This window comes from Populus trichocarpa, chromosome 16 (genome assembly GCF_000002775.5).
Source record: "Populus trichocarpa isolate Nisqually-1 chromosome 16, P.trichocarpa_v4.1, whole genome shotgun sequence".
In the NCBI taxonomy this organism is placed as follows: Eukaryota; Viridiplantae; Streptophyta; class Magnoliopsida; order Malpighiales; family Salicaceae; genus Populus; species Populus trichocarpa.
Genome location: NC_037300.2, coordinates 8,452,495 through 8,470,468, shown reverse-complemented (window position 1 = coordinate 8,470,468; position 17,974 = coordinate 8,452,495). Strand labels below are relative to the sequence as shown.

The 17,974-nt window shown below is 35.3% G+C and overlaps 1 protein-coding gene across 1 annotated transcript; it reads right to left on the bottom strand.

The window, feature by feature from the left end:
* Window positions 1-5,765: 5,765 nt before the first annotated feature.
* LOC127904422 (cytochrome f-like) lies at window positions 5,766-7,541 on the bottom strand. Its single transcript, XM_052447875.1, has one exon. The coding sequence runs from the start codon at window positions 7,094-7,096 to the stop codon at window positions 6,254-6,256; it is 843 nt and encodes a 280-aa protein (XP_052303835.1). The 5' UTR covers window positions 7,097-7,541; the 3' UTR covers window positions 5,766-6,253.
* Window positions 7,542-17,974: the final 10,433 nt, after the last annotated feature.

Sequence of the window (17,974 nt, the reverse complement as noted above, 5' to 3'; positions counted from 1 at the left end):
CATGAAATTCATGCTTTCCATCATCTTCGTCATGGCTTGCATTTGGAATTGAAGTTCTAACATGATGGTACCTGCAAAAATTGGTTAGTGGAAAAAAAAATCCTCACATCGCTCGTGTTTTGCTCAAACACTCATAATATCCTCACATGCTCACACTCTCGTCTCACCTTCGTGCGATTCTTGCGAAACTGAAACCAACACCAAATATAACCAACTTGGCAGCGCAATCCAAATATAAATATATATAACTCAAGAAGCAATAAAACTAGAAAACAAGCAAAACAAAACTGCGATGATAATCTCGCAAGTAGCAAGCGAGTCTATCCGAAATATGAACGAAACTGAAGACTCGAATAAAAAGAGAAACAAAAATACGCAAAATGATGAAACAACACCCAAATATGTTGGATATGATGAAAATAAACTGCAAGAAATGAAAACAAAAGCAAGAAAGTGAATTTCCAAAGTTGACGCAAAACAGACTTGTTTCCGACGAGTTAAGCCCGAATCTGGAACCTAAAGTAAATGATGTCAAATTGAGTTAAAATTTAAGATATAGTGTGATATCAACCCAAATAGACAGAATATAAAGTTTCAGAAATTTACGACAAGGTTTGATATACTGACGCAAAAACGTTATGAATCAGACCTAATGAGACCCGAATTTGAAACCCAAAGCAAACGATATCCAATTGACCCTAAATTTGATATGTGGTGCGATTAGGATCCCAGTAATTAGAGTATCAAATTTGAGCTAATTCCAAGTTGATTTGATCCAATTTTCTCTTGTTTAGTTTTCTGCGGCAGAATCCAATAAACGTCTTTTTTGAACGAAATTTTTTTTTTGCTTTTCTCTTTTTTTGTTTTTGATGCTACTGATATATTTTGAACAATAACAGAATGAAATAACAATTTTTTTTTATATGCTGCAAATTCAAGGAGAAGAAGAAATTGGATACTAAGGAATTTTTTTTTGGCGGAATCAACAATAAACAAAAATTTTAGAAGGATATAACCTGATTAATGGAGCCAAGCTCTGATACCAAATGATGCCAACCTCATGATCACATGGTCACGCAACCCACACTCAAAGATATCGATTCCCGGAAAGCCAACTAAATCAGGTTTGATAGAAGTGTGACACAAAGATAACTTGTACCTAGGCACCAGCACTATTGGAAACGGAGACCCCCACCCAACGAATATTGATTCACGAACGAGAAGTATAAGGATGACGCTACGAAGATAGTTATTCTTCGATAAGTCGTTTTCAGTTCTTTAGAGAACCATGGAAGGGAGATTATCTCACCAACACACACACACACACACACAAAGTGCGGCAAACAAGAAGTTTTTATTAATCTGAATTGTCTAGCCATACATGTCTGCTTATGCCCTTATTTGTAGTTACTCCAAACTAAAATAAACCCTAATAGACCCCTTATGATGTATGATGTCCACTTACAATTAAACCCAAATAATATAAATAAACCCTAAACTAAAAGGAAAATAATAATAACAATAATAAATCTGAAATTAATATCCTAAATATGTTAGAATCAGATTTGTCACTATTAAGAAGTCCCAAATAAACTAGGAAATCTGATCTGAAGGTAGAATTTATTCTGAAGTCTTCTTTCCTTTTTGTAGCTAGGATGAATAAGGAATCCTTGTAAGAAAAGGATTCTTAAACATTTATGAATCCTTGCCACACATGGAAACTATGTTGCAGCCCATTAAAGATCTTTGGTGAATTAGGAGATTCCCAAATAAGCTGCCACATCCTTTTAAGAAAAGAATCCTAGCCAAATAGGAAGTCCACAAGTAAAAAAGGAAGTAAATAACAAAATTCGTACAGCCTCTGTTGACCCGTATTGCGATGCCATACCAAACTCCGATCAACTTGAAATTTTAACCCAAGGTAGGACAACATGTCAAGACACTTCACGTAAAATTTCAGCTCGATCCAACGATCGGATTGAGAATTATGATTGTTGCTGTAAAACTGAATAGTTGCACGTTTTACATCAAAATCTGAATTTGACCTTTCCTGAATCGTATCACATGCATTTTCAATTCCAGCATTTTCAATTCCATCACATAATATATCATCAAATCCCAGCAGTGTTACATGGTTTTAACATGAACAGATATGTAAATCCCGAGAAAAACCAAGGCTGGATTAAATTAAAGAAAATAAACTAAACTAAAAAGAAGTGGGGGTAAGAACCAATACACTTAAAGAAAATGGGGCCTAAATGCAAATAAGAATAATTATAGAGCATAAATACTCCTATTCTCACCAAAAACAGATCTGCAGCTACGTAAAGAAAGAAAAGAGGGAGTTTTTATATCTATTTTTAGAAATTAAGAGAGAAACACCAAAATTTCAAGAACCCATCCCAGATTGAGGGTTATAGGTAAAATAAACCCTGGTGGGAAAGGGATTAACAAGAAAAATTGAATAAAAAGAGAAGAGGGGAGGGTCGGCTGTCATTAGAAAGAAAAGGAGGGTTTGAAGCCTTGATTCGCATCAGGTAAGATATTCTAAACCTGGTCTTATGAGTCATTTCAAGTCGATTATGAATTGATGCCTGGATGTTAATTTATATATTGAGTTCTTAGACTTGAATTGAGGAAAAAAAAAGAAGTAAGAGTTGTTAAAGTAAAGAATTTCATGTGTTGTGTGTAAATGGAAATGTTGATGAATCTGGACAGTTTCGTCTCTTGACCTTCAAAGAGATTTTGGGTAGGAGAATGAAGGAATTAGGATCAAGTTCCTTCATAGAAATTGTAGTTTTAGATGTTTATTAATGAGCGATTTTGACTACCTTAGAGGCATAACTGGGTTCTTCCTAAACATAGAACTTGTAGCCTCATGTCTTACCTTTCCAACGCCATAAATTTCACCTGAATCGGAGTTCTATAACTCCAGATATAGTTAAAAATCTGAGGAGAGGTCAGACAGTAACAGTTCAAAAATGGACAGTAACAGTTGGACAGTAACAGTCCAAGCGTTTGTTAATGAGCGATTTTGACTACCTTAGAGGCAGAACTGGGTTCTTCCCAAAACATAGAACTTGTAGCCTCATGTCTAACCTTTCCAACGCCACATATTTCGCTTGAATCGGAGTTCTATAACTCCAGATATAGTTAAAACTCTGAGGAGAGGTCAGACAGTAACATTTCAAAAATGGACAGTAACAGTTGGACAGTAACAGTCCAAGCGTTTGTTAATGAGCGATTTTGACTACCTTAGAGGCAGAACTGGGTTCTTCCCAAAACATAGGACTTGTAGCCTCATGTCTTACCTTTCCAACGCCACAAATGTCGCTGGAATCGGAGTTCTATAACTCCAGATATAGTTAAAAATCTAAGGAGAGGTCATACAGTAACAGTTCAAAAACGAGGCAGTAATAGTTGGACAGTGAAAGTCCAAATATAAAGAAAGGAATGATAACTAGGATTGGACAAAGAACGACAGTAATAATGAGTGAGATGAGAAAAACATAAAGTACTAAGAAATGACTGAAAGAAAGACTTATTTGTTGTTGATATGGTTATTATAAAACATATCCTTGAGTGAGGAAAATTTATGAGATAAACCTGTGATTTGCAGGAGGGACCATAGACGTGGTGCAACATCAGCAGCAGGGGAGCACGAGTAGAGCTTTTATTGCAGGTAGGTGTTTCACACCTATGCTTCCTAGTTAAATTCCATGATTTAATATATTTTGATGTGAAATGTGAATTACTGAATGTATGTGTATTCAAGGTGAAAAGTTGTTATGTGAATTGCCAAGTGATGAAATTATCACTGAAAAAGGAAAATATTAGAAGTTTGATTTGAGGCATAAACTAGCATACATTGAGTGTATGTTAGGATCCCGGGTAAGGGGATCACCATGTATTGTCTAGCATACATTGAGTGTATGTTAGGATCCCGGGTAATGGGATCGTCACGAATGGACTAACATACATTTAGTGTATGTTAGGATCCCGGGTAAGGGGATCTCCACGTATTGGCTAACATACATTCAGTGTATATTAGGATCCCGGGTAAGGGGATCACCATGGAATGGCCAGCATACATTTAGTGTATGTTAGGATTCCGGGTAAAGGGATCGCCTTATATCGACTCCTATGGGGTGGTGATGACAATACCAGTGAAATTGATATCGGTAATGTGATAAGCAAAAGTAATCACGTTGATCTTATAAAATCTGGAATGAAGGTTGATAGTGGCAGAGGGAACGGTTATTAATAGTTTGAATAAGGAAGAGATTTTTAAATAAAAAAAAAACTAGAAGGGAGAAGTAAATGAAATATGAATGCATGTTACCCTGTTGAAATTATTAGATATTCATATTGTTATATTTATGGAAATATTCACCTTGCAATAATATGTATTTTGTTTCAGGATCATCGCATGCACGACAAGAGTAGATCCTAGCTTATGTTTCCTTTTTGAAGTCTAGGTTCTAGGGAGTATACCCTTGTATTTTGTAAACATGAAAATGGTTGTATAACTTAATTTGTATAATAAATGTTTAAACTTGATTGGATGAATTTAACGTTGTAGTTTATATAACCATATTTCATGTCTATGTATTTATATTTATTTAAATTATCCATCCATAATGATATTTTTGTTATATAATGCATATCATAAATATTATGGTTGATAGGTGTGAGTATAATTGTGGAATTGAAACCCAGGATGATTGGGTCGGGAATTAAGTTATGAGATGCGAACTGTTAGAAGTGTAAACAGGTTACATGTCGGTAACTTGGGACCTTCCGGTATAGGGGGGACTCTGTCGAAATTCTGGTAGATGTTAATACGAAGACCATGAATATGTATATATATATAAAAAAAATTAACTACTCTGTTTTTCTATTGACATGAGATTGTGGTTTTATCCCAGAAATGGGGGATGTTACAAGATACATGCATTCTCAATTCCAACACAATATATATCATCAAATCCCAGCAAGTTTCATGATTTTAACATGAACACACATGCATTTTCAATTCCAGCACATATCTGTCATCAAATCCTAGCAGAGTCACATGATTTTAACATGAACGCATGCATTTTCAATTCCAGCACACATCTGTCATCAAATCCCAGCACAGTCACATGATTTTAACATGAACACACATGCATTTTCAATTCCATCACACATCTGTCATCAAATCCCATCACATTCACATGATTTTAACATGAACACACACATGCATCTTCTTACACAATGCATTCTGGCCAGTCCCATTGTTGTGGTCGACCCTCTACCAAGTTTTATTCTTTCCATTTTATTCATTATCCTTAGTTAGATGCTCTGGAAATTGGTCTCATTTCGTCTTTGTTGCTTGTCCTTTTAGTTGTTTATAGTTTCCTTTACAATTAGCCTAGGGGGTTTAGGTCAATTTTTCTTAGGGATCCTTCATCATTTTCAGTTCTGGGTTTGAAGAACAAGGGGGCAAAAGGAGACTACATGACCCATACCTTTCAACTCTAAGTAGGTCTGGATAGTTTGGTAGTATTTCTCCTCCCTCTTTCTCATGTTTTTCCCCTTCTTCTTCCTCTCTCAGTTCTCTTTTTCTTTTTCTTTGTTTTCTGTCAGTTTCTTCCCACTCGTTCCAGCCCCCTTTCCTTCCCCCTAAGCAGCTGCTCAGCCTTCATTCACGATCTCAACTCTCTCTCACATGTTCAAGAGGTATACGAATATCCCCTATAATATTTTGTTTCCCTCATTTAACCTTTTCTTTTCCGCTTAGTTATCTTATGCTTAGTATCAGTATTTAGTCGAATTTGATTCTATTAGAATAGAAAAAAGCTATGGATACATTGTATCACAGCTAAATCTGTGAATAGTGACATAATCGCACCACTCCAATTTAGATTGGAAAAGAGGGGATAAAGTCAAATAGTCTTCTTACCAATATACATACTAAATATAGAAATGTGGTACAAGTAATTCTCCTAATTCGGTATAAAAAAAATATAAACAAAAGCAAAACAAAAGTTGTTTCGCAATTTTTTTTTATCATACAGAATTTCCAACAAAAATTTTGTTCTTTTTAAGAAATTAAGAAAAGATAAGAACTTGATGTTGATAAATTCGCAATCTAGAAATTCATTTCGGACAATTGAACCTTCTCAAACTGTTTCTTTTTAAGAACCAAAAAGATTTGTGCCAAAATAACGGATGCCAAGAAGAACAAAAGTCCTTGGACATGTAATGGGTCTTAAAGTACTATTTCTGCGTCTCCCTGACCAAATCCGCCCACATTAGGATTACTTGTTAATGGTTGATCGAGTTTGATGGATTCGCCTTCTGAAACAAGAAGTTCTGGTCCTGGGGGGATACTATCAATCACTTGACGCCCCTCTGGCGCATCTGTTATAGTTATTTCGTACCCCCCTTTTTCTTTTCGTATGATTTTGCTTACTATACCCGCTGCTGTAGCATTATAAACCGTATTGTTACTCTTGCTCCCGTCGGGATAAATCTGACCCCTTCCCCTGTTCCCGCCTACGTATATGGGATATTTTAAGAAGTGAGCATCCTTCTTAGCAGCAGGGTCCGGAGAAAGAATAGGAAAGGTGATTTCACTATATTTTTTACTAGGAACGGGACCTATAACAAGAATATTTTTTTTAGCGGGGCGATAACTCTGAAAAGAGAGATTACCTATCTTTTCTTTCATCTCTGGCGAAATACGATCAGGAGGGGCTAATTCAAACCCCTCAGGTAAAATAAGAACAACCCCCACATTCAAAGCTCCCTTTTTACCATTAGCAAGAACTTGTTTTAGTTGCATATCATAAGGAATTCGAACAACTGCTTCAAATACAATATCAGGAAGTACCGCTTGTGGAACCTCAATACCCACAGGCTTATTAGCTAAATGACAATTCGCGCATACAATACGACCAGTTGCTTCGCGCGGATTTTCATAACCCTGCTGTGCAAAAATGGGATATGCATTTGAAATGTATGCCCCAGTTATTATATATATCATGAGCGATACGGAAATGGAGCGAGTAATCTCTTCCTTTATCCAAGAGAGGGTCTTTCTAGTTTGCATGGTCCAGTCGTTGATCCAGAAAATTTCTACAATAAAATTAGGTAGGTCGCTAGGATAGTTCCCTATCCACGATGCTGCTAGTTACTGAAAATGTTTTACTAAAATACTAAAATATAGGAGGAATCCGAATCTCTTGGATGTATAGAAAAAATAGGTGTATAAAAAAAAGTAAGATTTTGAATATTTTATTTTACTTATGGACAAAATAACAAAATTCTAATTGGATCGGTGGATCATTTTTCAGTCATTCATTGAATGATAAATCACTATAAGTGACGGAGATACACGATTTAAATAACGGAAGATCCAATATTTAAAAATTGTATCGAAAATTACTGGAAAGGTGGAAACAAGTCCAGATATAATTTGATCATTATGAGCAAATCCAAAATCCTTGTAGAAAGAGCTAATCATTAGTTCCCAACCATGGGGTGAATGGAATCCTATACATAAGTCGGTTAATAAAAGAATAAAAAGGGCTTTTATCGTGTCGCTTAAGTTATATATGAATTCTTGAACCCAAGAATTAAGAATAAAAAGTTCTTCATTAACTAAAAAAGAATAACCACTTAGAATAACGAAAGAAATTATATTTGTCAAGAAGTGCAAAATCGTATCTATACGATCTGCGTTGTGCATCTTGATCAATTGGATCGTTTCTTTGTGGATTCCGATACGAAACTTTTGTAGATGTGTTTCGGGGTATTCCTTTATCATTTCATCCAACAGGAAGAGTTCCTCAAATTCTATTAATTTTTCTAATATACTCTTTTCTTGAATATCATTTAAAAAAGTTTTGGATTTACTAGTATTCCACCAATTAATAATCCAAGATCCCAGACTTTTATTAAATGAAAAAGAGACCCACCAGGGCAAAAATACTATAGACGTAAGATATAGAAGGGGAATGAATGCTTTTTTTTCCATTTTTTCGTCTATGAATTTTTAATGAATCCGCTTCATTCGTCAACTCTATACGATCTAATATTTCTATCAAGCATAAGTTCTATTCTAATATTAGATATTAGAATTTAGAATAGAAAGCTTTGAACCCGCGAATCTATTCCCTCTTTTTTATTTGTGAGTCAGTGGTTAGTCCTTGAATTTTGTGAATTTACATACACATAAAAAAAAGTTTGCGGACAAAAAAAAGTTTTGTTTTTGAATTTTTCCGTTTTCCGTATATATTCTGTATATATAATATACGTCTTCTTTGGTTCATCAGTATTATGAATAAATTTAAGTTAAGTTATGTTATAGAAAAAAAAAAGAGGATTTTTTGGCTTTTTACCTCCTGCTAAGAAAAGTGCTTCGGTTTATTTCAAAATAATTCAATTGGTACACGCAAAAAATAGGCCAATTCCGCTGTTTTTTGCTCAATTTCTCGTGGAGTCAAATTCTCATCAGTACGAGTCAAAGGAATGGCCCCCTGGCCTCTGATTTCCATATAAAAGACACGCCGAGCATAAAAACCCTATTTAACTTCTATTCTGATAGACTGAATATCTTTCATAAAGAGTCGTAGTAAGATGCGACGATTTTTTCCTGGAAATCCCCAACGAAAAATACACACTATTCCTTCTTTTCTATCGAATCGATCATAACCACTACCTACATTCCACGAAATTGTGCACCACAAATAAGAGCTAATAAACAGACCGACGAGCCCATAGAAAGACATCACGATCCCTTGTGGGAAAAAAAGGATTTGCTGAGACGGGAATAAAGATATCAAATTTCTGTCAAGATAACTGGAAATTCCAATCAATAAAAACCCCAATGAACCTAAAAAAAGTATAATGGCCCAGCAGAAATTACTTATTTTTCGAGACCCCGCTATAAGTTCTATCCATATATGTTCTGATCGCCAACTCATACTAGATCTAGTTGGATTTTATTGGAAGTGGGAGACCGGCCAAAATGAATTTTACTTTACGTTTTTTTGTTTTCGAAGGAACTTTCATCAACTTGCACTATTCTGATGTGAATCTTTCGAAGCAATTCGTTAGATCTAAAAGTAAAATAATAGGAGCCCCCTCATATGATCCCCTCATAGCTACATGGGCTTTGCATTTATTTCAGGCATCTGCCCCAATCGCGACTTATTTTCAACAAATAACTCGTTTACTCATATATCATATTTACGTTTACGCCTGCCCTTTCTTTTCTGTTTGAAAGAAGCCACAAGTTATACCATATTATACTGAATAGATATCTGTGTTATGATCCAAGTCTAAGTCTTGAAAAAAAAAATAGATGAAATTTGCCCCCATCAGATCTAAAAAATCTTGTTTTTTGAACATGAAGAGATAAAGAAGCCATTGCAATTGCCAGAAATACTAAGCCCACTAAAGGCACAAAAATAGAGGGTAAGTTGTTGAGAATTGTCATAGAATGGGCACCTCGATTTAATATTTGTACCTGTTATTTATTTATTGTTATATTAATCTTTTTACCTATTATCGCTATATTATATTGTTAGAAAGATATCTTAAATAGAAGGATCTCTTAAAATTATTAGAATTCCTATATAATTATACTAAGTATATCTAAGTGAGTATATATAAGAAAGTGCAAGGAATATTATTTTATGGTATTCCTGTGATCGGTTTAATAGGTATTTTCTTTTATGGCTCCTATTCCAGCTTGGGTTCATCCCTGAAGTAATAGGATGAACTGAGTTGTAGACATGAAAGCGTAAGAACTCAACGGCATCCCCGTCGAATCAGACAGAAAAAAGGGGGCGCTGCTGAGTTCTTAATAATCATAATACTTTATTCGTATAAATGACAAAATGAATTCCATTTTATGAATTACATTCTTCTGATATTTTAAATATTTCAAAAAATTCCATTACACTTTTTTTTGGGTGGTGCTTGTAAAAAATATTTTGTTTACCTTGGGAAATAAATGACAAAATGAGTTCTTTGCTGGTTTTGGTTTGAATTTTCATTGGGAAGAAGGTGGAAAAGAGAGACATGGAGCTGAACATGCAGCTGCTGCAGGTAGACTTTAGGAAGAGGAAGGGTCACCCTCTCTCTCTCTCTCTCTCTCTCTCTCTCTGCATTTATACTTCACATAAACTGAAGTGGGGTGTTTGGGGTTGGGTTAGAGGTGTTCTTGTTCGTGTTTTGGTGTGTCTAAAATCATTTTTACCTCTCCCTCCCAGCTCCTTAAGATAGTCCAATTTGTTTCTCTAACTTTTAATAACACTGCGTCGCTGCCGATTTTTGAATCGGCAGCGACGATGGAGTCATCAATTATATATATATATATATATATATATATATATATATATATATATATATATATATATATAATTGGGTGTTTACACCATTATAGATGCTATTCCTTTTAATTTTAATCTTATAATAGGGAAGAGGGACGAGATTGTTTTGTTGGATTCGTCAAATCAGAGATTCTCGATCAAAGTAGCTTGGGAGCAACTCAGAATCCATAATCAGATGGTTGAATGGCATGGCATTATGTGGTTCAAGAACGTATTTCAAGACATTCTTTTCTTCTATGACTGGCTGTTTAACAAAAGCTCATAACTCGATAAATTACATTGGTTTGGTCTTTATAGTCCCAACTGGTGCTCACTCTGTCTCTTTAACAATGAAGATCACAACCACTTATTCTTTGAATGCTCTTATTCTAAAGTGATATGGTGGGATGCTTGTGATAGATGCGACATTTATAAAATGAGGAAAAGCTAGGATGAATGGATTGGATGGGTTACTGTCACTTGGAATGGTTAAACTTTCAAAAACTTTTCTTGCAAGCTAGGTTTCGCAGCTACGGTGTATTGTGTTTGGCAAGAATGGAATGCAAGGATCTTTGTAGGTATGTCTACAAATTCGAATTTGATCTTTGATCAAATCGAAGGGATCATTCGCGACAAGCTCGATGTGATGAGAAACATTCCAGCAACAGATAAAAACATTAAGATCCAAAGAGCTTGGAAGGTGAATAACGTAGAGTCTTAAACTGATGTTTGGTTAATTTTATTATTGTCTCTAGCTGGTCTAGCTAGGTTTTGGTTTTCTATTTTGTGGCCATTTGTTGTTTTTAAGCTTTTGTTTTACATTGTAAATCTAGGGTATGCCCCTTATAATATTTGTACCTTCTTTTCTTTTTATACATATGTCAACTTATCAAAAACAAAAAGGGTTTAGTCATTTACCATGAGTTAAGTGTTGACTTGGTCTTACAGTCATTACCCTAAAGTTTTTCGCAATTCATTATGAACAAGTTGGTTAGTACATTACCAGAATTGCTTAATATGCTTAAGCCTATTGAAGGGGCTCTTAAGAAGGAAAAGAGCCTAGTTCTTCTAGTTTAGTCTTTTAGAATGTCTAAGAAGATGATAAGAAAAATAAAGGTGTTGTCTTTAAAGCAAACAAACCTAATAGGGGATCAAGAAAGACAATGGCACTTGTCATCATATTGGCAAGGAAGGATATTAAAGGAGGAATTTCAAGGAATACCTTGCAACCCTTAAGGCAAAGAAGCTTAATGAATCTTCTATTTTTGGTATGTTTATAATTGAAAACTATCTTACTACTTTGCATTGTAGTTTTTGGGTATTGGATACAGAATGTGGTTTCACATTTGCAATTACAAATATAAACTAAAGAAAAGTAGAAGATTAGTTGAAGGCAAAATGAACCTACAACTCAGTAATGAAACAAAGGTTGTTGCATTAGCTGTAGGAACTAGTTTTTTTTTTTTTGATCAAATGTAAGAAATTTTATAAATAAAAAAACATAGTTGGAGACAATTAGCTGTAGGAACTAGTTATTTTGTTTTGCCTAGCGGGTGAATACTAGAACTTTATAATTGTTATTTTGTTCTAGTATTTTAAAACATTGTTTCCATTTATTTAGTATTAAATGGGTTTAAATCTATTATTGAGGACAAATGATATTCTTTTATAATAATGATATTTTCATGGATCCGATAATTATACAAATAGTTTGTATATACTTGAATTTATTATGATCATGTTCAATATAAACTGCAATAAAATTAAAATATAGATTGGGTCGAGGTGGTTAATATTTGACCAAATATTTTAAGGATTATCTAAAAGAGAATGAGATTATTTACACCTCTTAGAACACTACATTTAGATATTCCCAAGGTTAAAATATTGGATGTTTAGCCTAAACCTTAAGAAACATAAAATCTTTATAGATTTGGTAGGACATAACATATATCAATGAGATAAAGACCTCTCATGAAAGTTGTGAATGATATGTTGCTTATAATTGATGAGCTTACCAATTACTTGGAAGTAATATATAATATTTATTCCAAGAAATGATTTGAAGTATGGACTTTATGTACTTGGTTGATTCACCTGAAGGGATAAAACTCAATGGATCTAAATGGGTCTTTAGGAGAAAGACTAACATGAAAGGCAATGTACAAATGTCAATGCAAGCTTTAAGGATAGGAATATCCAATTTTGATGGTAAATAAAAAAATTGATTTCATCAAAAATATGAATAAACCTTGTGTTCACAAAAGGTTAGTAGGAGTGATGTTATTTTTCTAATATTATATACAAATCACATATTATTGTTAAGAAATGATATATGTTTTGAAGGCACTTTTGGATGAAAGATGTAAAAAGAAGTAACTTGGAGGTAATTGACAGATTTGACCTTCAGTCGATGTTTTGTGCAGAGCATGAGCTCTAGAGGTCAAAATGAAGTGATTCTAATGGCATTAAATGCTAACATCCATACCTTTCTAGACATCGAAGGCACTAAAATAAAATAAGAAAGAGCATGGAAATCGCAGCCTTCAAAGTTAAATCTCGTAATCTGTCAGTGTTGACCTTCGGCCATTCCGACTTGAATATCTTGAGCTATAAAAGTCCATTTGATGCAAACTCAATGTTTTTGGATTTCTGACTCAAAGCCCTATCAACGCTCAAAATTTCAGCCATAAAAGATGTCATATGAGAGGGAGATATGATTCTTCAAAGATGACAACTAAATTCTGCTAGCAAACATGTTTCATAAAGAAACGGGTCCAAATTACGTTCCGAAGCATCTAAACTGATATCCAAGTTTTTATTTCAGCAATTTATCTCCTCTAAGTCAAAGCTTGAAGAATTCATGCAATGTTATTTCTCTTTTTCAGGAAAATAGTTATTAAAGTACTTAAATGTAAACTATCTACTTAAGGGAGAACTATTTTATAAAATAGAGACTAGGGTTTCATAGGATATAAAAAGAATTAGAGAAGACAAAAGAGAGCAGCTAGCCAAGAAGAGAAAACACCCCTTCCTCTAAGAAACCCAAAATCATGTTTTCTTTTTTCTTTTTTATTAGTTGTTCAACAAACATGCAAGGCTAAACTCTTTTTTTTAGTTGCAAGGACACTGAAAACCTCCAAAATTCAAGAACTGTGAGATTTATTTTACTTTTTTTTTCATTTTATATGATGAATATGTTTGTTCTCCTATGCTTATTTTTTCTATGATTGTTTATTTTAATTGATAAAGCGGACTCTAAGTTATTATTGTCAACAATTTATTGCTAAGTTTGATATCAAAACTGGAGTTGTGGTATATGAACTTGTGAAGCAACTGAGTTTAATAATTGTGGCAGATCTACGTTATTAATCTTGGGAGAACATTCAATCAAATCAAATATAGACTACGGACAATTATGTTTCCTTGATTAATCAACTTATCTAGTTCTTAAGGCTGCCATTGAATTAAATTATTAGTGCGGACAATGTGATTGTTTGATGGTTATGGTTAGTTATACGGCGGATTCGTTAACTAACTATTGTTAAGAAGAGATAAATATTTAGAATATAAATTAATGTTTCGGTTCCATGATCAGTTCTGATTTCCGTAGGTGGATGTGTGCTTGCGACCAAGGTTTGTTCTATTGATAATTTTCTGATTTTATTTAATTTTTCTTGATAGTTTTCTGTTTTCTTTTGCTTTAGCCTATATAACGTCCAAACCCCCCCAAATTGCATATCATCTAGCATAAAAATCAGACTTGAACCTTCCTCGTGTGATCGGCCCCTTGTTTGCTTTATACTATTTTGTGTGTTGTGTTTTAAGCTAGGATAATTAATTTGTGCAACCACGACATCGCAACATAAGGTTGGAAAAATAGTGAATATCAGTCAATATATGTTTTATTCTAAATGATAGTGCTTTAAGTTGGAAGATTTTCAAACAAGAGAGCACAACTAATTCTACAATTAAATAAGAGTACATTTCTACGTTTGAGAAAATAAAGAGGTTATTTTGATTAAAAAGTTCATCAATGAACTAAGTTAGTTCATAGTATTATTGATCTAGTTGCCCTTTATTGTTGTTACTACCTAACTTTTGACTCATGTTTTTGATAGACTTTTAGAAAAAATAAAAAATAGCAAAAAAACAATGAAAACCCCAAAAAATGTATTTTTGATATATTTGCATCGTTTTAAGCATTTTCAAGGTCATCTCAGAAGAATTTAAATTTTCAAAGGTATTTTGAACGCGTTCAACTTTTAACGTGTAAATTTTACAACCACCGATTTTTCTTATTGAGTCGATGTTAGTATTGTTTGTTTTTAAAATAAATTCAAAATACAAAAAAAAGTTGAGGGACCAATGTTGATTATGGCCAAGCTACACTTCTCCTATAAATACCATGCTACAGTAAAACACCGAGGGGGGGAGAAAAATTTACAGGCATGGGGGCGGAGAAAATTTAATGGGAGGAGGGGAGGAAAATTAACATGAAAAACCCTAAAACCCAACAAAAAATGGGTCTTCTTTGCAAGCCGCCACCCCCCTCCCTTTATTAAAAAACCAGAGCACCCATTTTCTCCAGGGGACGGGCCGCTCACTTCCCCTCTGCCAAAAACGAGCAATCACCATTCCCCCCATTTCCTCTCAAGTCCTAGCCAAAGCTTTCCCCTCTTTCCCTGTTGAGGTCGGTCGGCCCCCCTCCCTTCCAAAAACCAGAGAAGTCGCCGCTCACTTCCCCTCTGTCAAAAACAGAGGCCGGCCGCCCCTCCCATCTCCTGTTGGTCTCTCCATCTTCTTAGGAGAGGAAAGAACCAACCAGACCGCCCCCTCTGCACACAAACCTTCCCCTTCCCTTAGCTGGTTCTCTCTCAAACAGCCGCTCACCTAAACCAAAACTGGTTCTCCCTCTCACAGTCGTCACTGCCTCTTCCCTCAGGAGAACTTTCCCTTTATCTCCCTGTAGATTGGCCTCCACAGAAGCCAACCACCGCCTCCAGCAGCAGCCAACACGTGGCTGCGCCCACAGACCCGTAGTTGTTCCCCGCGCCCAGGAAACACTTCCTTCTCCCCCACGACGAGACCTTCAAGCATTGGCAGATCCGTCCACTGCCACGGCCAGATCTGCCACTAGCAGGAAGAAAGAAAGCCGAGAAGAAGAAAGAAGATAGAGGTTCACAGATCTAAAAACGGAAAAATCCAAGAGCAGATCTGGACTAAAACAGACCTGTTTGTTGCGTTTTTTAGTGTTTTGTAGGTCAACGCCGGCGAGGAAAGTGAAGAGGGGAGGAAGCCGTTTCGGATCTCCCCTGCCGCCGGTCTTTTTGCGGCGGCACGTGGACACGCTCCGCCACTGCTCCACAGTTCCTGGACTTTTTAGGGACCTGTTTTTTGTAATTTTTACATGTTTGAATATGTATTTAAATTTCTGTTAAATGTTTTTTAGTTTATGTTATGTTGTAAACATTGTAGCAGAAAAACATAGTAAAAAGTGATGTGTAAGTGTGTGTTTGTATTTTTATTTATTTATGTTATTAAATGATAAAATCAAAAAGACAAAGAATTAAGTGTTTAATTTGAATATGATTAAATATCTCAAGGACATAAAATCATGTTGTATTTTCCATGAAAATGTAAGAACATGTTTCTACATATATTCTGGGATTTAATAACTGATTTATTAAAGCCTTAGAATTTGATTAATATTTCAAATTTTCAAATTACATCAAACCATAAAGCAGCTTACCTTAGGTAGGGTGCGCTAGGGGTTCTAATATTTTCCCTAGCCACAACCAGCCCCTTACCCTCGAATCTCTGACAACGACCAGTAAATCCGGGTTTCCTAGTAACCCTCAATCAAATACTAAGTGGTGACTCCCAAGAACCAATCAAGCAAACATAACGAAAAATCACCACAAACGCCGCGCGGGGGACGTGCGACAGAATGACGACTCCACTGGGGACGGTACTGTTTTTGACATTATCGGACTAAGCTTTGTGTTTTGATGTGTTCAAGTTTTGTTTTGTGTGTTTTGTTTTGTTTTATGTTTTATTCATGCATTGTATAGATTCTCTCATGCATCACATGTTTTAATTTTTGAAAACATACACAAGCTTCAGGTTAGGTGGGGGACTAGTAGCTTACCTTATGACTTTTAGTCAAGGTTGAAGTTTGTGTAAACCCCAACTCTTCGTTGAGTGTTTAGACTGGTAATGGTTGGTACACGTACCTTCTCAGTGCCTACTGAGCCCCCATATCGCCTTTACGAGGGTGATCACTGGGACAACAGGAGACCCTTTTAGAGACCAAGTAGTAAACCTATCATTTGTCTCACTTAAAAAGATTAGAACCTTCCTTTAGGATGTATGCTTCGTTTTGCATCTGAGCAAGCCCTTCTTGAAGCATCTTGAATTCAGGACTTATGGGGGGATATAATGGTCATTATTCAAGAAATTTCTATTGTAGAGTTTGAGCAAGAATAAAAATTCTTGTTTCATCATGCAAGAGTTATGACCATATGTCCCCCTTGAAGGGTCAGTTCATCATATAGATTACATGTCATACATTTATCATGCATGTACCGGGATGAAAAATAGGTTCCCCCATCTAAGGTTTACTATACTGGACTGAAAAGGATGGATGATAAAGAAAGGAGTCAGAGAGAGGCTCATTGTCAAAAGGAAGTTGAGAGCATCAAGGTGAAGTAGATAGACTCAGATCTGCTTGAACAAGTGTTGAGCATCAAATGGAAAGGGAATGTCTGCACAGTCTTATGTCTGAACAACAATGCCTTCAGTCATCAACTAATGACAACCTTTATTTTTGTTCAGTTGCACTGTTAATTGTTTATCGCCTCCACATCTTCCAATGGCACCAAATAATTGCTAGCCTTTTGTGCATGGTGCATTGGCCTTCTTTGAAATCACCCCCACTGTGAGCTCAATTCCAGTTCAGCAGCACAAGACATTGTGAAGATCGCCGAAAGCATTGAACAAGTAATGGATATGGGAAAGATTAAAGGTTCTACCATGAATTCCAGAACAAAGAAGAGAGTTGAATCAGAAGATGACTCTGAAGGTGGGAAACCTTAGTTATGTGGTCTAGCTAGGTCTTGCTATGCTTATGCTACTCAAATGTCTTTGCCAAGATTGACATCCCTCTGCCACTCGAGTTTGTCGACTAGCATCTGTTAGATTCCAGACTTGTTGCCCCGACTTTGACAAATTGCATGCAACCACCGTGGTATAATTCAGACGAGATGTGAATATCATGGTGGGTTCCTGGGCCATTTTAGTTGAACAGATGCAAGAGTTTCAAGAATCGAGCTAAGTTTGTAAAAGATGATGTCATCGATCATTTTGTCACCAGAACATCCTCAGAATGACAAGTGATTAGAATTGCTTGGCAAAACACATATATTGCCAGAGAAGTTGATCTAAGAAGGGGTTAAACTGTTAATCATTTTGTTATGGAGTTTTGTCATTCTGCGTTTTGTTTTGGGGTCACATCTTATCCTTGAATGAAACATGTCTTCTCTTTGTCTTCTTATTGTTTTGAAATCAAGAGATGCTTCTTTCAAAGGGTATTTTGATAAAATATTTTT